The sequence below is a fragment of the Lonchura striata genome, chromosome 2 (genome assembly GCF_050655825.1).
Source record: "Lonchura striata isolate lonStrDom1 chromosome 2, ASM5065582v1, whole genome shotgun sequence".
In the NCBI taxonomy this organism is placed as follows: domain Eukaryota; kingdom Metazoa; phylum Chordata; class Aves; order Passeriformes; family Estrildidae; genus Lonchura; species Lonchura striata.
The window spans coordinates 128274807-128300363 of NC_140704.1; the positions used below are offsets into that span (position 1 = coordinate 128274807).

The 25557-nt window shown below is 40.1% G+C and overlaps 1 protein-coding gene across 1 annotated transcript; it reads left to right on the forward strand.

Annotated features, from left to right (window-relative positions):
* Positions 1–216: 216 nt before the first annotated feature.
* ZBTB10 (zinc finger and BTB domain containing 10) lies at positions 217–25281 on the forward strand. Its single transcript, XM_021550585.4, has 5 exons — positions 217–1360; positions 8329–9226; positions 18507–18680; positions 20548–20723; positions 23184–25281. The coding sequence occupies exons 1-5, from the start codon at positions 437–439 to the stop codon at positions 23487–23489; spliced, it is 2478 nt and encodes an 825-aa protein (XP_021406260.1). The 5' UTR covers positions 217–436; the 3' UTR covers positions 23490–25281.
* The last annotated feature ends 276 nt before the right edge of the window (positions 25282–25557 follow it).

Genomic DNA, 25557 nt, shown 5'->3' on the forward strand with positions numbered 1-25557 from the left:
GCCCCACAATGGGCGGGGCGGGGCGGGGCGGGCGGCTCGTGACGCGCGCGGCCGCAGCGCGCGCCCGCCCCCCGCCGGCCCCCCCTCCCTCCTGCCCGCCCCCCGCTCGCGCCCCCCCTCCCCTCCCCTCCCCTGCGGCGGCGGCGGGCGGCGGCCGCGGTGCATTGTGGGCAGCCCGTTGTTCATTTGCCACCCGACCCGATCCGGGGCCTGTCGGGACGGAAGCGCCGCCGCCGAGCGATCGAGCGGGATCCATTGTGGGCAGCCCCGCGCCCGCCGCGATCCAGGCCAGACCCGGGGGAGCGGGGAGCGAGCGGCCGGACTTCGCTTCTCTCGGCCGCCGCCCCCGCACGGCAGCCGGGCGCCTCCTTCCCCCGCCCCGTTCCCGCGGCGGACGGAGCGCTCGGCCGGGCGGGGGGCGCGGGGTGCGCCCGCCATGTTCGCGGAGATAAACCGGCGGACGCTCGCGTTCCGCGGCGGCGGCCTCGTCACCTCCGCGGCGGCCGCCCCGGCGGCGGGGGCCGAGGCCTGGGAGCGGCAGGACCCCGAGGCGCTGAACGGGCGCGGGGCGGACGAGGAGGCGGAGCTGGAGGGGCTGGAGGCCGAGGAGCTGGAGGCCACCGCCGCCGAGGAGAAGGAGCTGCTGCTGCCCCAGGACGCGGCGTCGCCCCCCGCCGCCGCCGGCCCCATGTTCGCCGAGAGGAACCGCCGGACTCTGGCCTTCCGCGGCGGCGGGGGGCTTCTGGCCGCCCACCCCGCCGCCAACAATGGCTGCGAGGCCGCGGCCTGGCCGCGGAAGCACTTCAATGGGCGGGGGGCGGACGAGGAGATGGAGCTGGAGGGCACGGAGGGGCTGGAGACGGAGGGGCTGCTGGAGGGCAAGGAGCTGGTCCAGGACGGGGGTTCGCTGAGTGACAGCAGCGACGACGAGGAGGACGGCGAAGGGGGCAGCCTGGGCGACGGCAGCGGCGCCGAGGGCGGCAGCTGCAGCAGCAGCCGGCGGTCGGGGGGCGACGGCGGGGACGAGGCGGAGGGCAGCGGCGAGGGGGAGAGCATCCGGCACTTCCCGCTGGCCAGGCCCAAGTCCCTGCTGCAGAAGCTGCACATCTCCTTCCAGGGCTCCTGGCTCAAGGAGTTCCCGTGGCTCTACTACTGCCAGGAGACCGGCCTCATGTCCTGCGCCTGGTGCACCGCGGCCGTGGCCGCTGCCGCGCCCCCCGAGGTGATCATGTCCGGCGCGCCCCTGCCCGGGGGGCACGATGAGCTCTGCAAGGGCACCCGCAACTACAAGCGCACTCTGCTCCTGCGGCACCACCTCTCCGCCGAGCATCGCCTCAACGAGCCCGGCAGCGCCGAGCAGGTACGGCACGGGACGGGGAGGGGGCGGCGGGGAGGGAGGGGCAGTCCCGGCCTCCCCTTTGCGTAGGTGAGCTTTTCTTGTGCTCACGTCTGTGAACTTCTTTAAACGGCTGCTCGAGGTGGAAGCTGGCCGGCGGGCTGGCCACGCCGCGTTGCTCTCGCTCGCCGCGTCCGGAACGGGAGACGAGCCCCCTCTGGGATTTGGGGTGACTCTCCCGCTGGATGTGGGCAGGCACACAAACACAGCACGAGCTCTCGTTTGTGGCTGTATTCCATTCCCGTTATCTGTCCGGCCCTGGCGGGTGCCCCTTTCATTAGTTCATCTGTTTATCTCGTGAAGATAAACCGGCGAAGTGGGGAAAAAAGTTGCGTACGAATCCCAGTGTCACAGCACTGATTTAAATACGCTCGTTACAACTTCCTCCTGCGGTACAGGCGGAGGGAGGGCAGTGTCCGGCCAGCGACCGCTTGTGAAATGGGGGCTCGGCGGCGTGAAATTGGAATCGCCCTGCCGTGCTTAGCGGTGTGGCCCCGGTGCACTAATCGGATAACTCCGTGTATTTAAGTTCTTCGCGCTGAAATCTTTTTTTCCCGATTGCGTTGCCTTAGATTGAGTTGCTGAGCAAGAGGTCTGCAATCGCTTGGTGTGTGTTTGAGATAAACATGTGGTTTCCTGAAAGCCGTGTTACTATGCCAGCGCTCTTCTAACGCTGTAGGAGTAGCGAAACTCTTCACGTTCTCCGCTGAACTTCAAATAATTGTGTTTCTTGGCTGCTTTCACGAATGAGGCAGGGCTTGCCCTAGAATATATGTGGATGAAAAGCCCCTAAAGAATACTTGTGTTGAATCCGCAGCCTTTTCTCCTAGGGATGCCTGCTTTGCTGAGGTTCGCTGAATCGCTTCGCTGGCGTTAAACTTGCCTGCGGGCATTAGCTAAGTGTTGCTTCAGGTTAGGCTAGTTCTTGAATTGTTAGGCTGTTAGCCGGAATTAATTGATTAGTCACTCCATTTTTCTGCATTTAGAATTCAGTTTTAATTAAAACACCCACCCTGGTTGGGTAGCTTTATTTGGAGTCTGAAATGTAATGCGGTAGTTAGATTGAGGTTATTGCTTGAGCACTCTTAAGGAGCTCAGGGTACCTTGGACAAGAGCTGCTAGTCAAATGTTGGTGCAGGATATCAGGATTACAGAATGATTTATAAAACCTTAGGTGAGCTATAGTTTTCTTAGAACTACTTGGAAAATGTATGCAATTTTTCTGTGAAGCTATTGCAGAACTGCAAGGGAAACCTTATGGTGCACAAATATGAGTTATCCAAAATATTATTTTTGGATTTACAAATGCAACATTCACCTTTAAGATTATTAATACTACCTTTCGGTGAGTGTAGTTTTATAGTACCTGTTGTTACAGATGCTATGTGGTAGTAGGTCATCCTCTCAGTTTTCTTCAGTCTTCTGGGGTTTGCTATTCACTGTGCAATGTTTTTTCTAAGCTTGCTTTCAATTAGTTGTTTATAAGTAAGAGACTTATGTAGTTTGTTTCTTTTACTTTTTCATAGCTTTGAAAATGTTCTACTTTTGCATAATGCTATTGTAACATATTCTTTACTGTCTTGTTGCCTAGCTCCTAACTTTGAGTTGTGAATAATTACTCTGTAGAAGTATGTTGTTACTGTGTAGCCTCCTGTGTTAGTGGATGCTGCTAATCCCTGCTACTTTTGGAACTTTCTCTCACTCTGTTTTAGCTCTATTTAAATAAAAGCAATTTCAAGCATTTTTTTCTCTACTCAGATAACTATTTTTTTCTTTCTGTCCTCTTACCCTGTGTCTTGTAAAACTGTTAAATACTGGGAGGGTGGAAGGGAGGACAGAATATTGGGTTGTTATCACAGTAGTCTACAAGTTAATGTAAATATGTATTTGAAGATTGTGTTTATTTGAGGACCTTCCATTGTCATGGGAATATTTGTAAAAATGAATCTGCTTTTATACCACTGATAGTTTAAGAAAAAATATTTGTACTAACTGTAATAATAAATGAAACAGTAGGATAGATGAGTCAGTGGTTCTTCCGCACTGTACTAAAGATAAGGTTGGGACAAAGGTAGCTATAAAGAGATGGCTTTTTTTTGAGTGGAAAGCAGTGCTTTGTGCATCCTTCTGCAATTACATTTCAGTTAAAAACTTCTCATGAGGGAAGGAATTGCAGTTTTTCAGGAGTCAGTCTACTTTGTGGCAAACTTTGATGTTACCGTTGCTTTATCAAAAACCTGATTAAGAATCTGTTTTCTTTCCCTCCTATGTTTAATTTCCGTATTTTTTTTATACTCTTAATGGCACTTGAATTTCTTTTGATACATATGTTTAAATTAATACCAAAACAATAGCCCCATTTTTTTCTAAACGCCATGATACCAGATCCTTGGAACAAAAGTAGGTAATTTGTACCCTGACCATATTTCCAACATACATAATGAGGCAGCAAAGCTGTTTAGGTTTAATGAAACTTGGGAGAGATCTTTCAGCCTTTGTGTTAGAGACAGCACACATGTATTATGGACTTGACAAGCCTCAACTGCAGGGCATGTTTAGCAGCTGCTAATAAACATATGGCATAGTGCCACCACTCAAGCACAGAAAGGAAATCGTAGGTGTTAAGACAGTGAAACAGTGGAAATTTCTATAGGTCTGTTGGATATTACACTCGTGAAGAAATGAGTGATGATTTCAGTTTATTTTTGGGATACATTTAATTTGGAATGCCAAAATACATCACAAGTGGTTGCAGCTGCTGTAATTCAAGGGTATTGAGCTGTCAGCTGATGCTTCTTTCTAAGACCAAATTCTTGAATCTTTTTCTATTCTAGTTTTTAAAATAATTTTTCTCCACATCAAAGCTTAAGGAAATCTATCATCATCTTGATAGATTTTTGCTACCTTTGTTTTTGTAGCGAGCAGACTACTGTGTTGCAAGAATCTTAAGAAATGGATGCTTAGCGGGACATCGTGGCAAAATATTTTAATTCTTTGATGAATTTGGGTCCATAAGATAAAGATTTATTGGCTGCTGGGGAGTCCTCTCTTCAAACCATCTTCTTAAAACATTTTCTTTCTGGACATAATTTAAAGCTAAGCTTTGGAAATACTGCCAGAAAAGCTTTCTCCAGTCTAACAGGCATGTTGGTTTAAAGCAGAAGCTCTCCAAAAGGAGGAAGGCCTTTGATGTGTTATTTTTTCCATGTGAACTGGAATTGTTTGCATTATGTGAGCAGTGATGAATGGAAGTCATGCTTCAGATTTTAGAGTTACATTACAGTGTTCTGAATTAGCTTCTTGACTTACTCTTAGCAGAGTGAAGAAGTTGAGGACATCAGGCCTTAGAGTAAACACTATCAGTGTATTTTCATGTAGTGTTTTTATCAAACCTCGAACTACTCAACTCGATATTAGGCAATTGATGAAATAATTTGGAATTGCTGAATTGTCTGTGAGTGGTGCTGTGTATGTACAGAAACAGTGGAACATCGTGTGCAGCTGATGGAACCATATTTTGAGAATTTTCCTCTGCACATGGTTAAGAAGCTGCTGACAGCTTACTTTTTAAAAAGGTACATTTACCAGAGTAAGAATTAATCCAGGGGCACAGGGAACTGCTGTAGAGCAAGATGTGGTAGTGGGAAAGGGATTAAAAAACATGGCATAATTACTTTTCAAACCACATGCATCTGAGATGGCATCTGTAGTTAGGTTGGTTTGGGTTTTTCTTAATTCTTCCTGCCCTCTCTGTTCTTCCTTCCAGGAACAGTAGGAGAAAGAAAACGAAACTTCTAGTAGCAATTTTTGATCTGTTTCTGCTCCTGTTAGCTTTTGGGCAAGTTTAAGTAGTGAATTATGCATATAAAATAGTAATGTATCTGTGTGTCTTCTATTGAAACTGAACACAATGTTATTTTCCTTAAGCAGTCTCTTTTCCGTTACAGCACTTCTTAATCTCACCCACAGAGAGAAGTTTTTTACTTAAAACACTGAAGATTCCATAAATTGAAATTGTGCGATTTTTCTTCCTTACTAGTGTTTATTAAAGGATGAGGTGATTTGGTGTTGGGGTAACTTAGTTGATGAGACTATGGGGTCTGTATTCTGAAAATATAGTTGACATCTACACAAATATCATTAGTTTGTTGCTCTCATTAGAAAAACAGAACCCTTATGATGACATGTCATGTAAGTTACAGAAGTTTGCAAATACACTTTTTCCTGTAATTGTTTTCTGCATCTTGCCTCCTGTTGAACTGTGTTGTATTTTTTCTGTATCAATGTCTAAATCTCTCAAATATATTTGAGAGTTATCTCAAAGTAATATTATTCATTTTTCTTATAATAAATATCGGTTCTACTTGTCATACTTGGTGTACATGAACTTGATAACTGCTCAGATGTCAGGACTTCATTTTAGTTGTGGCACTAAGGCTAATGTTGTACCATACCAGCAGTAAAACAGTTGGGTTTAGTATTGCAGTTAGTTTTAGAAATGTTTATGCACACGCTTCTGTAAAGCTATAATACTAATTAAAGCTGTAATACTGATTGATCTTTTTGTCCAACACACACCCCTAATAGCTTGGACACAGGTTGCATAACACATCATTTTTCCACTCAACCTTCTTGCCTTGTTGTAATAAAGATTTCAGTCTTGTTTTTCTGTAGCACATTTGTGATCTGCAGCTTCACTTTGCTGGCTTGTCCTGTTCTCAGGAAACAAAAACCCCACTTTGTAAATATAAATTTATTTTTTTGTCCCAGCTTGATGGGGTATTTATACTTGCTTAGTTAATATGTACTCTCTCTCCATTATTTAATCAGACATTTGTCAAGAGAAAAGAACTGCTGCAGGTTGTTTTTTAAATTTTATGTGGTGCTTAATGTATTCTCAGCGAATGAAATTGGCAGCTGTCGTAGCATCTAACATTTACTGTGTGAGGTGCAAGTCACTGGTGATGGATGAGCATGACAACACTTTAGGGTACCATCATTTTCATCTCAATCTGATCCAGTGCCAGTGTAATTGGTGTTTTGAAACTGTGCAGTGCTCCATTGCTAAAGTGACAGGAAGCTAGTCCAGAACCCAAATCTGAGATCTTAGAGTGACAGCCTTAGCTGTCCCACACCTGGAGCAAATTGTTTCAGAGCCTAGATCTGAGGTAGTACTTGGCATGTGTCATAAAGTACACAAAAAAAAATTAAAGATGAGGTTGGGCAAAGATCTGTTGCTTGTTTTCACATAAAAGCCTAATTGCTTTTTTTTCTTCCTCTTTAATGAAGTGTTTTTCTGGGAAGGGTAGAGATTCAGAAGCAACTTGAATGTGACAACAAACTGAAATTTATCTGCAGGAGATGCTGAAATGGCACAGTTTCTGTTTTGGTTATACCAGGCCTTATTTGCTGCTTATAGATGTAAACACCATTTTAGATGTAGTTACAGCCTCAGTAGTCATTCCAGTGATCCACACTGGGATTATAAATTGAGATGAGTACTGATTTAATCCACTAAAGTCTGTGGGGTGTAAAGTGACTTTCAAAATATACATTGGTTACATATAAAAACTTTGGTTACATATAAACAGCGAGTTTTAAAATATGCATGGTTTCTGCCATAGTCCCAAATTAAGAGTAGGAGTTTCCTGCAATGGGTATTTTAGCCCCAGCATAGCTCATGGACTCATGACAGTGATAGCATTGACCTGTTGAGGCATCTCTAGCTCCCTACAAGATGTTTTAGGAAATGAGAGAAGAAAATAATGATTTGGCTTGAGCTATCAATTTTTTGGCTTTCCTTGTTTGCTAGGAAAGAAGAAAGAATCTTGGAGATCTAGTATGAAACAGACTGTCATTGTTGCTGTTCTTGATGGCAGCATATGTCAGCCCATATAAGTATGGTCTCAAATATGCCAGTATATGTTTTCTGCTTTCTCCTAGCTGTTGCTTTCTAGCATCTCTGAATCATCTTCATCTAAACATGAGTTAGAAGTCTTCTTTGGGCTCTAAAATCCAGTTCAGATCTCTTGATCTCTATCTCTGAACTAATATTTAATAATGAATTATGTCTTGGTGTTGGATTTTCTGAGAATATCAGGTTTTAGCAAATTTTGAAGCCGTGTTTGAGATCACATCTTAAAAAGGCTGTGTGTGTGTAATAAGTATTGTGCTAGTGTTGCCAGTGGAGAGTTTGGGAGGCTTATTTTGAGAAAAGCTTCCATTACAATACTTACCTCAGACTAAGTCGGGAGTTTTTTTGTCATCTGCAGTATTTATATTTTTTCTGCTTGTCATGTGATACACTGTTTAATCCTAAACCTGCTGCAGTTAAAAAGCAAAGAATAAATACTTAATTTGCTAAAACTGTGTAAGAAATACATTTGCTCTTATATCTACTTTAGCAATATGTTTTCTTTAAAACATTCAAGACAGATCGAGACATACAGACCTAATCTGTGTCTGCTCATATCTCAGCATGAAGAAAATGTTGAATCACTTATCTGGATTCTGCTTAATTGTTTAATTGGAGATTTCTGGGGAAGTACAAGGGATTTGACATGTAAGAATAATCTAGTTAAATCTTTGGAAAGAGAGGCTCCTGAATCTTTAATATATGTGGGTTAGGAATAACAAGTGCTTGACACTCAGCTATATATTTCCTTACTTTTGGCTGAAATTTCCCTTCCTTTGCCCTCAAGGCAAATCTAGTTCTGCTTGTTTCAAACTTGGGGGTGGAAGGTGCAGGATGAGAGCATGATTTCTAGTTTTCAGAAATGTCTTGTTATTTATATATTCCTGTCTGCCTTTGTGACCAAGAACATAAATAAAATCTTCTTTAATTTATTTTCATATCGTTATTATTGTGTTGAAGAGCTAAGGAGAGCATTTATTAAGACCTAATTATGTTTGTGCGTTTTTTTTAATTGCAGGAGGCAGAGTTACCATCAGAACTGAATAATGAAGGATACTGTGATTTTAACAGCAGGCCAAATGAGAACTCGTACTGCTATCAGCTCCTGCAAGAGCTCAATGAACAGAGGAAGAAAGGCATTCTTTGTGATGTTAATATTGTGGTGAGTGGGAGGGTCTTCAGAGCTCACAAGAACATCCTGGTTGCAGGCAGCCGCTTCTTTAAGACTCTGTATTGCTTTACAAACAAAGAAAGCCGTAACCAAACCACTGTTACCTATTTAGATGTTGTTGCTGTTCAAGGTTTTTCTGTCATCTTGGACTTCTTGTATTCTGGTAACCTCGTGCTTACGAGCCAAAACGCCATTGAAGTGATGTCGGTGGCCAGCTACCTTCAGATGACTGAGGTTGTCCAGTCCTGCCGCAACTTCATTAAAGATGCCTTAAACATAAGTATAAAATCGGAAGCTCCAGAGACTGTTGTAGTGGATTACAACAGAAGATCTGTTAGTAGGGATGGCTTATCTCCTAGGGATCAAAAAGTTGCCAGCTTCTGGGCAACACGAAACCTTACCAACTTGGCAAGTAGCATAAAAACTGAGAATGATCCCTACCCTATTGATGAGGGCCAAATGGAAAGCTACCAAATGAATGACTGCAGTTGGGTCCAGGACAGCTCACCTGAAATGGCTGAAAATGAATCTCAAGGTGAGGGAAAAGTTTTTGTGTGGAATGATATGAGTGCACAGGGACAATCAGTTCAAGAACCTGGAAAAGCAAGAAGGAAAAACCAAACTGCAAAGAGATTTATTTATAATATACCACCTAATACTGAAGAGAATTCTGAAGATTGCTCAGTGTTGCAACCGTCAGTACCATATCCAGAAGAAGATTTGTCATTTATTAAAGAAGAAGCAGGTAAATATTGCTTATTGTCAATTATGTAATTTGAAAATTAAAGTATTGACTGCAATACCTGACTACGTAATGTTTGGTTTTTTATTTTTTAAATTATTATGTTGTATGAATAGTTAATGTATGCATTTGAAGTACTGTCATTTGCCTGCCTCACTTTTTGATGAATTGATAGTTTTGAAAACTTACTGCAATTTAGGAGCCAAGTTAGGGGTGGATTTGAGACACAGCTGGAACAAAGTTCTTTAGATGTGTCTTGTTTCTGAAGGAGTTTAAAATGCATGTCTGCTTTAAATATCAGTGAACTGTGGATGTCTCCTCCACGGGCTCTGCTCTGCTCCTGCCCATGGGGGTGGGGGACACAGATGAGCTATAGTCCCGCAGGGGGAACGTGGGGACCCACGGTCGTGCTGTGCTGTGCCAGCAGTGCCTGGGCACAGCAGTGACATGTGCCAGTGCAGAGCACTGTGGGCTGGAACTGGGGATGTGTTTCTCCAGTACAAGAGACCTTCGTGTGCTTAGTGAGTAGTGTGACACAACAGAGCAGCTCTGAAGAAGCATCTGTGCTGAGAAGCACTTCTGCAAATGCTTGTTACTTATCTCTGGTCTTCATCTCTGAACTCTGGGTATGTCTGCTTTAGCTTTACTTGGGAGTTGTGCTTGTGAAATGAGTTTCCTCTGCTTCTCATACTGGCAAAGGTTTGTTAGACTGCACAGGATTCCTTCTGGCTGAGCTGAGGATGGAAGCTGTGTTTCAGGAATATGACAGTCACTAATATGCCTCATGTCCACCGAATCAGGTTAGATCTAGCCTAAGTGAAGCACCTTTAGCTGCAGATAGTGGGGGATGTTGAGTCCTCAGCACCCACACAATAATTCTGCCTGTTCTGGGCTACACTACTTGCTCTTGCAGTGCCACAAAAAAGGACCACGGACTGGAGCAAGAGCTGAGGATGTGTGCATTAGCTGCACAAATACAAAATTTCTGACAGAATTTAGCATGTGATTTCTATTGATAGGTGGTAAATATTTAGTGTCTTTTATTGATGGAAATACAGAGAATATGCCTACTGTGTGATGGCACCAGCAACAGATAATAAATAATTGTTTGGGTTCTGTGGAATCTCGTATGTGTGCTGTGAAGATTTCTTGGAGAAATAAATGGAGGGCATGGGCAGTGTAGTATGTTTAGTCCTTGGGGCTTTTTTGTTGTTTTGTTTGTTTGTGGGTTTTTGTTTGTTTTGGTGGTGTTATTGTGTGGGTTTTGTTGTTTTTTTTTTTTTTTAACAGAAGCACCAATGTTTCCAGTAACTTGTTATGCTAAAGAATTAAATTACAAAATACATCCATGTAGCATTGTGCGGAAAAGAACTATATTGGAGACAGAGCATACTGAATATGTGTTGTGATGTCTGTCTATAACCATTCTGTGACTGCAGGGGGAATTTTAGAGAGTTCTAAAATACTCATCAACTAGTGATCTCTTTGGTATTTTCAGAGCACACCATATATGTTCCTAAGTACCTAGTTACATAGTCTGTCAGTATCAGAATTCTTTTGGAAGCCATATCTAATATTTTTGTAATGATATCTTCACTTTTACTAAGTTCTTGAATACATATTGCTTGAAACAAGAAGCGTGACTGAAGTCGGGCTTGGTATAGCTTACTGAAGTCCATTTTTCAGCTTTTGGTATTCTTTCTCTTCTGCTTGTGGCTCTTTTTCTTTGCTTTGCAGGTAGATTCCACTCTTAAATACTCTCCTTTTAACTGCTCCCTCTGTGCCAAAGAGGAGGTGGAAGAGGGAGGAGTGGAGAGTTGGAAGAATGTCAGGAATGAGTTGCAGAGTAACCTGCAGGTTATACAATAACTTTTTAGTTTTAGATTAAATTTCTTGTGGGGATGAAAAACTACCAAAAATAATGGGTACTGAGAGGTAAAAATCCATACAGAAATGTCATCTGGAATAGATATGACAATTCTATAAGAAGAAAAATAAAGAATAGTAAATTCTTATGTTCAGAGCTAAGGAGCATGCTCTCCCATTGGTTGCTAAAACAGAAACGAGCTTCTACTATTATGCTTTGTCATGTTCTGATGGGGATAACACCAGTGATTATGAACTGTCAGTTACATGCAGGGTGAGTTTCTGTGCCCTTGATTTAGGTTTGGTGCTTTTGTGATGATATTGTAGATAGGGTGGAAGAGAAGCCTACTACTTAAGATCGCTCCTCTTGCTACAAAAATTTATCCCTGAAGCCACTTTCTTGAATTCAATAGTAAATGAATTTTCCGGTTGGGTACAGTTGGTAAGTATTAGATAATAAACAGTAAAAGCTTTCTGAAGCTTCTGCTACCCCTCTTGTTCCAGTGAAGCAAATATGTTAAACTGCTCCTTGCTGAACAGGAGTTTTTCTACTCGTATCCACTAAGGATATGTCAGCTACTTTTTCCTCTCACCCTGTGTTGCTGATGCCTTGTGAAGGCTGACCTAGAATAGAGGCTAGATGGAGTTGAAGAATAAAGTAGGTATTTATTAAAAGGCCTCAATGGATGCACCTTGGGCAATACAAAAGCCCAGCCAGTGCTACACTCAAGATGAATCCAAAATGTACAACCAGCCACAGGGTCTCACACTTATAAGTTCTGGTCCATTAGCATATTGGAGTTAATTGTCCAGTTATAGCTTTAGCTTAGGAAGTCCCATCCTTCTTGTTTTTCTCTATTCGGTCCACCATTGTTTATGCTCTTGGGCCTGAAACTTGGATTATTTGTCCTTGGCCCCAGATAGAGAAGGAATTGTTTTGTCTACTTACTCTGAAGAGAGCTTACTATCCCCTAATATGAAGCTCAGAACTACACACTAAAGCAGTACAGAGTCTGAAAAATATAAAAGCTAAAACCTGAGGCATCATTGCCAGTGAGTTTCTCTGTAAAAGTAGCATGTTGGCGAGCTTTCAAGAAGCTTTTAAAAAGTTAAGATGGATTTGAAATTCCTTGTATTTACTTATATTTTACTTAAGTTTTCAAGACTTCTAAAGTAGCTGTTTAATTAAAACGTGGAATGTTACCACCTTATCAGTATTTTCTCTCTTAGTTGCTAATCTGCTAAAAAAGTCTCTTACTGTTTACAGCCATCATTCATCCTACAATTAACCATTTACCATAGTGAAAATAACTATGCAGACAGCACATTACAGTCAATTTTACAGTGTTACAAAAGGTCATAAAAGCTCAGTGAACATAATTCATCATATGCTTAATGTCTGTTCATGGGGTGATTTTGTCAATTTTCATCACTTCTTGGGTATGTCTTTCATCTGGGCATGGCGGTTTTGTTTTTTTCATCAAGTGTCCTATCCTCAGACTTCAGAACACAGCTGTGAAGTATTGCTCGTGCTTTCTGGAACTGACTGATTTTTAGGAGACTTGCATGCAATATCCAAGTAGCTTTATGAAGCTACAAGTGTATAATTTCTTACTGTTATTTTCTGGCTAGATAATGCTGTGCTCTGGTGGAGGTGAGGGAAAGGATAACAAGTGCAGGATTAAAACAGTCCTTGGTGGAATGAGAGGGTTCCTAACTGATTTTATAGGGGTTCTTAGGGAATGTAATTCAGCTTGCTGTAGAAACAACTTCTTTTCAGAGGGAGACAAACAAACAGCAGGTAAACCTGCGTACAAAAAGTGTAGTGCTGGTCCCAGCTTTTGTCATGATGCAAGGGAGGAGCATAACACGACCTGATTAGGGCTTTACAATAAAGTAGGTATCTTTGTATTTGAAGAAATCAAGATTGATGGACTTATCAGGATGTGTATATTTCTTGTAGGGATAAACCCCACTTGACTGACTATGTTACAAAATAAAAAAGAATTGTGTATTTTTTCTATTTTTCCATGGTACTATAACTGTCATATTTTCTTTAGACCTTAAGCTGATACCCTGATTAAAAGATTTAAGTTCCTCGAGAGACCTTTAACCACTTTATTTGCCCCATTCCCTGTGTAATCCACAATTGAAGGTGTCAAAGGTTTTAGAAGTCACCTGAAAACACTGCAATATCTGAGGGTCACCCTCTTTCCCATTCATTCAATTTACCTCTTCCAGGGATCATCTCAAAAACAAGCAGGTTCTCTCAGACCATTCTCACAGTATGGTCTGTTCCTGAGCCTACAACTCCAGGCAATGTTTTGTGTATTACTGTTGTCAATATGCTGCCTTTTGCCTTCTTTTTTTTTTTTTTTTTTTTTTTTTTTTTTTTTTTTGTGAATGGGTTGAGGAAGAAGGTTTTGTGGTGTCTACATGTCTACAGACCACCTCTGCCTGAAAATCCCTTTGAGTCCTAGTGTAATGCATTAACTTACTAAAAAGGGTCCATGAGAACAGTTAACTTTGTCACAAATAAATGGTCTGCATGAGGAAAGTTCTTCACTTTCTTGTGTTTCATTGGTATAGTTGTTGGAGATCAGCAAAATAGCTTTCACTATCTTGGGAAGGAATTTTACAGGGAAGGTACAATAATCAAGTTGAAAAGCAAGTGCATAATATATTTGGCATCAGTTAGTGGTCTTCTGTCAGGGCTAGATTATGCTAGACTTGACTCTGTAGTCATAGCAATATACCACCTTTTCATGAATGAAAAATAGTAAAAATTGAGAGCAATTTGGAGCAATAGATAGAGTATGAGTAAGACTGTGTTGGCAAAATGTCTTACATATGTCTGAGCCCTCTGTTGCAAGAGGCAGTTGAGCAGTAATGTGCTTCCAGAATAATCCTTTTCAGAAAAAGCAAGGTTGAATATGTGAGGAATACTCTGGGAACAAAGGGAGCTCAAAATACTTCCTTTTCCCCACTTTCCTAGTATGTCAGTCTTGATAGTGCTGTTTCCTCTGTCACGTTACCTAACATAAGCAACAATTCCAGCTCTCTAATAGCAATCCAGATTGTATCAGTAGATTACCACTGCTTTCTTTGCAAACCTTGAAAGCTATGGGCTAATTGCTTATCCTGTCCACTTTTTCTTTTTGAATTGATTAGATGAGCAGTCAATGTCAAAAAATATAGTGAAAAATAGTATTTATTTTTCTATTATTTTGGCACTGTTTGCAGTGATAATATATGTAAGAAAACAGAAGTTAAGTTCACTACAAACAGCTGTATCTAATGCAAAGTTTTGTGTCTTTTCCCTCAGTGCACCATATGTGTGTCCTTTTCTATAATGCCCTGTTCAATGGCTTTTGTCAGTGAACTCATTATTTCACATATTATCACCTGCTGAGTAATGTATCCTTTTTTGGCCCCAAAACCAGTATATTTTCTGCTATAAATTAGAAAGAGTGAAATTTGTCAAACTAAGGATGCTTCTGGCTTAGACATGTTTTCTCTTTCTGATGGTGCATACCTACCTCTTGCCTTCAAAACTGAAAATCATTGTATCTGGCTTCTGTTTATCCTCTTTCCTGAGAACAAATGCAGTAGAACATAAAATCCTTTCACAATATTTTTGATAGCTTTTCTTAGTGGTGTAAAAGCCACACAACCACTTTATTTCACGCTGTCCTTACCTCTTCTCAAATCAACATAGTGTGAATTTTAGTGCTGATGATTAATCAGATTCTTTGTATTCTATTTTATTTTTTATTATTTTGGCTTTGCTTATTGTTGACTTTTATTAAAGATCACATTACTGATAGCCTTTTACCATGCAGCCTAGAAGAATGGGTAAATGTTTCAGGTTAATTGAAATTTGGATAATTAACTTATACCTCTTAGAAATCAACTGAAGTGTAGAAAGGTAACCTAAGGTCAGAGAAAAGTGGTGATCAGGTGGTTTAGTCTGGAGACACAGAATATTATTGCTTATAATTAGCTTTTTTTTTTTTTTCCAAAGATCTGCTGTACCTGTCTATACTTTCCCCCTTTGCACCCTATCCCCAGTATACCAGTATCACTGCACCTATAGTTGCTTCCAGCCTCCTATCAAGAGGCTATCATCTGGCTTTAAATTGACCAGAACAGGTCAGATGATAATTATGTCTAGTTTTGCAGCAGGTTTCAGGGGGCAGTAGCCTGGGTGAGAGGAGAAATGGGAGAAGATATTATGAGCCACAGGGTTCTGTAAATAAGTTGCATTGTAGAAGCTTACCTGACTGTAGACTCTATATCCAGCTGGGGAATGTAGTAAAGGCTGGGTATGGCACTTCCAGCTTCCAGTCTGTGTGTAATTCACGTCTATCTTGTTTGGATGAGCAATTAGAAACTAAATATGCCTTTTGCATTGTTTTGTTTTGAACACATTAAATGTGTGCTTAATCAGGCTTTCTAGGTCAACGAATTATTCTAAGAATAAGCATTAGGTCTAATTATTATCTACTTAGTCATGTATACTCAAGCATGAAGCATGTGTAGCAAACTCTTAGCTCCTGTGGTATCTGTGTTGGTGTTCTTTCATGTTATAGTGGGTCTTCTCTTTCAGCTGGAGGTTGAAAGATTTAGTAGCTACTACCTACACTAGATGACAGCTCTTAAATTTATTTGTCTCTATGCTGAATCTTGTGGTAAGATCTCGAATTATGCAGGGGTTTGAGCTCCTAAGTTCCCACACACTTAAATACCAGATGTGTACATAAATGTTCCTAGTGGCATTTAGTTTGTGTTCTCTTAAATACAGAAGAATTGTCAAAATGACGGTGTTATAAAATATGTTCAGCTTGGTCCACCTCTTACCTATGGTCAGTCTTTAGTGTATGCTTATTCTGAAGGAAGCTATACAATAGTGCCTGTACACAGCAGAACATCACATCTGTGTGCAGTAAGGACTTGGGTCTGTTGATCTTACAGATATTCATCCTATAAGGGAGGGAAAAGCGATTAAAATATTTTATCGCTGACTAACCTTTTACTGTTCAGCTACAATTCTAGTACAGGGAGAGAAATCTATAAAGAAAGGATCTACTACTTTAAACATTATAAGTTTGTTTTTTTTTCCCTCTGCTAGATCCTGAAACCTGCTGTAATTTGGAGGCTTTTAGCCTTAAGATCACATCATCTTTGCTCTTACCCAGCTTCCTCTCTAATCCTTTCTTGCGTATTATACAAGGAAGTCTTCCTCCTCACCTCAAAGGAATGTGTAGTTGGCATGTCTATAGGGTATCTGTGTTCTATTCCTTGAGTTGTTGAGATGCCATTGCTGGAGTCCATCATTCCAAATTAGTATAAGGAGTTCTTGCCTCCTTTGGACATTAGAGAAGTTATGTCAGTAATTAAAGCTAGAGTCAGTAATTTTAAAAAAAATCCTCACTCTTCGTGTTTTTAAGGGAGAGGGAGGTTTATTCTCTTCCCTCTTCTTCCTTTTATAGCAAAATAGGTAGTTAGATGAGCTAAAATACTGCTATTTCTCATCTTCATACACTCAAGCTCTGCTTTTTAAAAGCTCTGGTGGAATGCCTAGTTTGGCAGTTATGATCCAGCTTTTCTATCTTATCCATTAGACAATGGCAAACAACAAGAATTATAAGCTTCCTACTTGCTAAGTGATATCCTTTTGAACTGTTGTCTTATGGTGCAAACCAAATCACTGCTGCCAGTGGTAATGCTGCCTGAGCAGTAAATGAAGCTGCTGTGTCTCATGCTGTGAGGATTTGTAATCTGTACCTTTTTCCAGTAAAACTGCAAGTTGGAAGTGTTTAAATGTGCAGCTTGCCACTAGCTGCATGAAATTCTGGTTTAGCCTAAGAGAATTTCCTTTCCCAAAAAATCCTTAGAATGAACAGTGTAGGGATAAAAAGAAGTCTTTGGACTATTAAAATGCATAGTTTCAGGCTTGAAACCAAGAATACAACTCCTCAAGACTTTTCACAGTGGTGACATTGGGAATCCAGTGTGAGGACTCAGCTACCATCCAGAGAAATAAAAGGAAATCTGCCAGTTACCACTGCAGTTTGTTTATTTAACAACTGCTTGCCTGTGAGGAAAGTAATGGATTTATGACTTCATGATTTCCAACAAACTCCTGTCTTGGGGATTGGGAAGAACATTGATTTGCACTATTGCCAGAAGAGTTTTTGCCCAACAAATACGATTTTGTCAAATTCTTAGTGCAGCTTTGTGTACTATTTATAGTTCTTTGTGCTCTGTGTGACTCCATGTTCACTGATGCTGTTTTTGTTATGAAGTATAGAATTAAACAAGCACAGATCTTTTTAAGGCATCGTTCACTTCTGAGTGGTTTTATTCTTTTAAAGAGGAAAAAAAGGATACAAAGACAACATAAACTGCACAAGATCTTAAGAGCAAATGTAAATATGCAAACTAGTATTTTAAGCTGTTATATTCCAAGTAATTATGGTCTCTTGAATTGATGTGGTTATAGACTAATGGACATGATTATTCAGAAAACGATTTAGACATAGCTGTAGGATCCTTTATGTAAATAAAGGTATTTAAAGCACTACATATGTATACCATGAAGTTATTTTAAGGCAATAAAAAAAGCAACCATGCCTCTAGTAGAAAATACTTCTGTACCAGCTAGACTACTATGGCAGTGCAGGTGAAGATGCTGCACAAAACAGTTCTGAAGAGAAAGGTTTTCTGATGGAAAAACTTTCAGCCCCCTCATGATAATGGTAAGGGAATATGTATCCTTACCATCAAAGTCCCTGTAGTGTTACAGTGAGCTCATGGGCACTCCATTTCCCCTTCCCCGGGACCCTGTGACTCTGATCAAGATAACCCTGGACCCCTCCTTCCTGCCCCAATGGGGTTGGCGGAGAGCCAGGGAAGCCCACCCTGTCCAAAGTCTATATAGACCCCTGACATTTCCTGTTCTTCCTCTTTTGCCCCCTCTCCACATGGACACCACAGAATAAAGAGAGCTGAACCAACATATATTGGGGTAAGAGCCTCTTTTGGAAATCTTTGCCATCTCCTGATATTCCTCCCCTCACAGCCTGCTTACCTCTGAGCTAGCCTAGGATATTTGGGGGGGCTGCGCAGTGGCGGGGACATCACTGTAGTATGAAAAAGACTTTCAATTTTTTTCTCAGGATGGGGAGAAGAAATGGTGCTGTGGAGAGTAGGTCAATGGTCTCATTTCATTGAAATTAGGAATACAGTTATTTCTTGTTTTAGTGTTGAATACTATGTGAAAACATGCTACAATTACTATTTTAAGGTTAGAGACTTTTTTGTCACAGTTTAAAAAGGATATATATTGCTAAACAGATTAGATTGATAATTGATTAGAACCCAGGAAGCTAAAGAAAGAATATGTCTTTAATAGCTACTTCAAGTGACTTCAAGTATGGACTGTTGCCGGGTACTTCAAATGACTTCAAGTACGGATTGCTGCCGGGTACTTCAAGTGACTTCAAGTATGGGCTGCTACCGGGTACTTCAAGTGATTTCAAGTATGGATTGCTGCCAGAATCTTGGCCAAAAGAAGCTTGGGAAAATGGTAAGTGTATCTGATGGAGAGTAGGTAGAGGGCTAGGAGATTATTTAATCAGTCTTCTTCCATATCATTTGCCTTTCTGGATAATGTACTTCCTTGGAGGGAGGAAAAGGAATTCAGTTGTATGGAAGAGTGAAAACACAATGTGATTTTTATCAGTTCTAGTATTGTGACTGAGTGTGTAGCTACCCGAGGTCTTTAATAACCTGATAGCTGCCTGTTCCTTTACTAAGGTAAATACAGATAAATGGCCTTTGAAATGGTAAACTAGGATGGTTAAGATATGGAAACAAATATAATTTTAAAAGGAGATCTCAGCATATGCCTTGCTATTCTTGCTATTAAAAATAAAAAACATCATTGCAATAAATGTTTTTAGTTCAGTGCAGCTGTAATTAAGCCTTCTTCTGTCAGTTCAAGCAAGCATGGAGATGGAGCATCTCTCTCTTCTGTCAGTTCAAGCAAGCAATTATCTGTAATTATTTTTCTGTCTGAAAACATACTAAAAACACCACCATATCTAAACTAATTGTTGCTAGTTCCTTGCAATACATAAAGTCTTCAGTAAAAAGAAGATATAAAGTACTGGGTAATAGTAATGCTTACCTCTTCTCTTTAACTGAGTATTACTGGGATGCGGCTTATGGTTTATTTTAAATATTTTGGGGATTACAGTAGAAGTGTGGTCATCAGAAGGTGAAATTTGCTGGCAGTCAAGAAATTAGAAGCTGGGTCTGAGGAAGTCTGCCTGTTCTTAAACCATTAAATTCCCATATATCTTACGTCCCTGATATCTGCCTGTATAGGACTTTTCTTCATGCAAACCATTATGTGGACATGCAGCTCACATGAGTGCTCCAATATGCAAACTTGCGAATATTAGCAAAATGTAACTTCCATGTTTGGATGGATTTAGAAGCTCAAAGGAGGCAACTCTAGATGCAGGCCTATGAGCATGTGCACATAATGCACAATTACTTATGCTTTCTTCCTGCCAGTGTGAACATTAGAAACTCTTGCATGTAATCATTTGTAGCCTTAGCCAGTGCTTTTTGGATGCTTCTAGATGGTTATGTTCATAAGTTCTCACTTGTAGTAAGTTGAGTCAGTATGCTATTATGAAAATCATCCTTGTATTCCTATATGGCCTTCCACGTCATAGAATCCTCTGTTCTTTTTCACTCAGTAATAGGCAGCTGTATTAAACCTGTTTGCATATATCCTTTGAGAAAACTATATGGAGTTCTCCTCCATTGTAAGGAAGAAGTGAGATATTGCTACTTCCGGAAGTTTTTTCTGCTCTTTTTATTTCTTCTGCTGTTAGATCAAATTAGAAAACAGGTAAAATCTGAACCAATTCCTTTTTGAGAATTTCAGAATTTTGCTACCTCTAAGTGTCTTACTCCTCTTGTCAATATTAATTCTTACTTACACTTTTTTAAATCAGGTCTTGGTAGACAGTTCCTGCATGTAATTCTAAATAGAATATTGGAAGAGAAGATTGCGACTGTCTAAATGCTGCAGAGTTAGAGGGTTTCTAAACCAGAAGATGATGTTTGCTGGTATAACTGACATCTAGGTATATTGGTAAATTGTAGTTAACTTACTTCAATTAATGAAATAAGACTTCTGTGGTAAAAATGCCTTGGTTACAAGTAGGTGGGTTTTTTTTAGTAGAATTGTATATACAGAACTTGGCAGCATTTTTGATTTCTGCAGACAGACATTGTCCTGATTTCACTGATGAAAAGTCATGTGTTTTGCTTTATTGTTTTGGCACCTGTTTATTTTTGTGTGCTAGGCAGAACGTATTTGAATTATTTATTGTGTGTTTTATCATCATTTCTCCTGATGGCTTCTTGTCTTTTAGGTGATTCCTCTGCTTTAATCATGAACAAGTTGAAGTGTCCACACTGTAATTATGTAGCCAAATACAGAAGAACACTAAAGAGACACTTGCTCATTCACACAGGCGTGAGATCTTTCAGTTGTGACATCTGTGGGAAGCTGTTTACACGAAGAGAGCATGTAAAGAGACATTCCTTGGTAGGTAATCTCAAGTGTTCATGTATATGTACGCACACATATGAGTGGGGTTTTTCAGGTGTTTTGGTAGTTGGAACAAACTTTTCTGATTTGACATAATGTAAATTCTTATCTTGATCTGAAATGGATGAAGATAAACATTTCTTATCATAACTGTGCCTCTTGTTTTCTTTATGGAAAATGCACTGTCAATGAAGACAGCAATTTCAAGATTATTTTGAAAGTGATGTGATAAAGGGATGCAGTGTATATAACTGTTCTGTAGATAATGAAAAGCAGTTTTGGCTTAGTTTTACTGCAGTAGGACAGCACATATTGGTCTGTAATGCTGCATCACCATTTTCTGAGAAGGCATCTTGTTAATTCAGCCATTGCACAATATCTTGAGGTAGTTCTGAAATGTTTATTTCACAACTAGACAAAGCTATAGTATAGTATCTGCTTTAAGATTAGGAAAGAATGAAAAATAATCTGGTGCAGAAAGTAAACATCTGTCTGACTTGCATTCTGCCAGTACCATAACCAGCAGTTCAGCTTACCCTGTCCTGTGCACATTGCATAACTCAGGATTTGACTTGAGTACTTGTTTATCTGCGGATCCAGAGGAAGTTTTATCGGTCTTGGATATTTTGTAGGTACTTTGTATCTAGTCTATAAGGAAATTAAGACTTCATTATAATATATACTATATAAATTCCAAGGTGTATTTGTGCAGTAATAAAAGCAAGATCATGTTGGTGGTATTTCTCCAAGCTGTGATTTTAAAAGTTTCCCTAATTTTGCAAGATGTTTTGTAGATAGATAGAAAAGCTTAGTTAGTACATGGAGTGGGGTAAATTGCACTTCTCCAAGATGCTACAGCTGGGTTGGGGCAGCTCTTGGTATCTATAGGGCCTGTTGGATGAGCATGTTGAGAGCAGCCCTCCCGGGAAGGATTGGGGGTGCTGGTGGGTGAGAGGTGGGACATGAGCCACCAGTGTGCTCTTTCATCCCAGACAGCCAAATGTATCCTGGGCTGCATCAAAAGCAGCATGGCCAGCAGGGTGAGGAAGGGCATTCTGCCCCTCACAAGACCCACCTGGAGCACTGCATCCAGCTCTGGCACCCCCAAAACATGAGGGACATGGAACTGTTGGAGCTACTCTGGGGGAGGGCTATGAAAATGGTTGGAGGGATGGAGCATCTCTCATATGCAGAAAGGCTAAGAGAATTTGGGCATTATTGCCTCATTGATGGACATGCTCCTTCCTTCATGGCTTACCAGAGAAGACAGCAGCAGTGGGAGTTAGCTGGTCTACCAGGAAGAGTAGAGGAACTTCAGTTTTCTATTTTTGCTGTGTTTTCAGTTTTCTGTATTTTCTGTCCTGTATTGTCTGACCAGGACTTGTAGCTGAAGTCAGACAATGTGAAAACAGCTGTGGAGTGCTCAGTGCAGTTCTGCACTTTAACTGAAGTGTTCTGGCTCTGATGAAGTCAGAACACTTTTTCTTTTTTCTGTTTTTTTTTTTTTCCGCCTCCCTCCCCCTTTCAGTTCAACAAACCTCAAACATTCTGCCTTGCATTGAAGTATTATAACAAGTCAAGAGGCTGAGGAAAGCACATGTATCAGCTGTACCGACTATACAGCAGAGCCAAAGTAACTATTTGTATCATAACCTAATTTATTTTTCCCCTCACCTGGGTGGTAATTTCTCTTTTATCTAAAATTGCAACTTTTTCAATGGGACTTCAAATGAGATATTTAAGCACATAATTGTAATCTGTTGTGGGAACACCAGATAGAAGAAGGAAGTCTTCAACGTAATTTTTTCATAGATAATAACTAATATACATGATTGCTGAACTCAGTTACTTGTAAAAGCAACATACTTCCAAATTAAAAATCAAAGTTTATGGTTAGTCAACAGCAACCCTCCAATTTTACACACACACTCAAATACAGGACAAAAAAATTACCTGAGGGACCTGGAAAGTTGACATTGGTTTTAATTGTGTTGAGAGGGAGAAGTCATGGTAGAATTTTGCTCTTTGAATTATTGAATGTAATAACTCTTGCTTGTTTTTATTATTTCTAGAATTTAAAATTGTTAACTCGTTTAGAAAATTGCTTTTATCTTGTGTGCAGTAGAAGGGTTTGTGCTGCTCTCATTGCTTCTGAGTCTTGTTCTGTACCCTGAGGAGATGTGAACTGAATGCTCACCTGTGTAAAGAACAGGCAACCTGCTGAGCTCCAACAAAGTGGTTTGTTTGTGGGCAGTAGTTCATATCTGTTGAGGAATACGTAAATACATCTCCAGTACTCCTTCCTTACTCTGAACAGTGTTTGGTATCTTTTGGAAAAGTTAAAAATAGGAATTCTGATATTAATAATTATTATTGATTTTATTAATAGTTTTCAGTACTACATGCAAATGTAACCTGATGTGCCTATATTCAGCTGTTAAAATTTCTCTTCCATAGGTGCATAAAAAGGATAAAAAGTATAAGTGTATGGTATGTAAGAAGATTTTCATGCTAGCAGCCAGCGTTGGAATAAGACACGGATCGCGACGTTACGGAGTTTGTGTAGACTGTGCAGATAAATCTCAGCCTGGAGGGCAAGAGGGAGCAGACCAGGTGCAGGACACAGATTTCCCTAGAGATGAAGAATACGAAGAAAATGAAGTGGGAGAAGGCGATGAGGAGCTTGGTGATGATGTAGAAGAACAGAATGACCAGTCTCGATGGGATGAAGGCGGGGAAGTTTGTATGCCTTTAGATGACTGACAGAGCATATGACTTCAGGGTGCTGCAAGTGGACACTATGGATTGACTGCTTGAATTTTTGGACTGAAGGCTTGCGAAATATGGTACAGGCTGGATGGTAGTTATGTTGCTGTGAAAATGTAGGGTCAAAGCCTTATAGCAAAAAAAGGATTATTAATTTTTTTATTATATTTGCACAGGACTGTACAGCATACAACCGTTTGGTTGAATTATACAGAGTCCTCACATCTACAGTCAACTATCAAAAGAAAAATGTATTTTTTATTATTTATAGGCTATAGCTACTTGGGTCCTATTCAGACATAGTAGTAACTGTAATTATGTTACACATTCATGTACCTGTTAACATGAATGAAGAAAATTGCAATTTGGTATGGAAATACAAAGACAGCTTTCCCAAATCCACTTGTACTTTTGTCAGTGAGTCAGTGAAGCTAATTTGGGCTAGTGGCTCATTTTCCACAAGCATGTCTTTGCCATACAAATCTTACCTCTCCTGTAATCTGATAGGTGAAAGCCAGTCATTTTAATATGTGTCACAGAGATTGCCAACACTGTATTGAAATTTGGGTTGAAACCTTTTGGCTCTGTGCTGGCAGGTGCTATGGGTGATAAGCACTGGAGAAGTTTTTAATGGCATTAATTTAGTGTCTGTTTTTTAAAGAAGGTTGTTGATTCATCAGTTTTAAAATGATAATGCAGAAGAAATGACCAGTAATGAAAATAATAGACTGATCAGAGCATGGGTAACTCTTGTGCCACTTAGTCAAAAGAGACAGTCATGCTAAAAGGTATCTGATGTAATAATGTTTATTCTCCCTTCTAAGGCCCCCCTTCTCTCAAAATTTTTTTGCTTCCCTGGTGTATACCTCAGTCCCACAGAATAAAAATACAAGGAATGGAGAAAGTGTCATATTAAAACAACTTTTTGGTCAATAATTTCTTACTTGTCCGTTTTTTGGCTAGTTTATGTGATGTGAATTGGACACTAGGCTATTGTGCCCATCGTTCATCATTGAACACAAACTATTTTTTATTCTTTTGTACTTCATGGGTTGTTGTTAGTATTTAATATAAACAAACTACATTTAACTTGCTCATTTGCTGGATTTTTTTTTTAAGAAAAACAAGAAGTCCAAAGCAAAATAATGATTTTTGAGTTGTCTACTTTTCAGGAGGATATGCTCTCTATGCTCTTTGTTTCAGATTTTCTAGGAGGCATTGAAACTTGAATTTTTGTAGCCACATAGTTCTTTTTTTTTCTTTTTTTCCTAAGCTTGTAATATTGTACCAATGATTTCAGGCCCCTTTCATAGGGAGGGGAGGGCATTACACCTTCACTTTAAATTCCTCTGTGTTGTCTAGCCTAAGGCAAGTTTATTCCGGCAGTCATTGGAACAATAAGTCTGATGTACTATTATGTCACAGTGAGTAAATATGCAGAGCATTTGTCATGACATATAGCTAGGCCAGTGTGACAGTACTGTATAAAAAACAATCGAGGGTCACCATATTTTTCAACTTTGTTTAATTTTAAAATGAATATATTTTTTCCTATTTTATGTCAGGTAACTAAATTATGGTAGTTGTGTGGATAACTTTGAATTATGCTTTGATGGACAAAATCTTACTGGTGCTCCATCTGATCAAAGTCGGTATGTATTTAAAGAGACAAGCTTTACTGTTGTCCATAGAACAGTAATATAATGTTAACATATTGTTTTTACTGATTGAAACTGAGATGACAAGTTTGAGCTACAGTTATATGGGAATTAAAATGCTTTTTTTTTTTTTATCATCCACTTGTTTCATTGGTAGTTTCCACATCATTGTAAACCTGACATGAATAGTTTTTTGGGGAGGGTGGGGAGGGCAGGGTACCTTTTTTAACACTGAAAATTACATCTTATTCTCATTGTTCTAGACTGAAATGAGTAATGTGTAATTCTGGTGGGGTCCAAAGTAGAAATTAGTTGGGCAAAGATGATATGAATGAAAAAGTATTTTAAACGTTAAAGTAATGTTCTGCTTTGTGAATATGTAAGTATAGCATAAAGATTTTTCCATC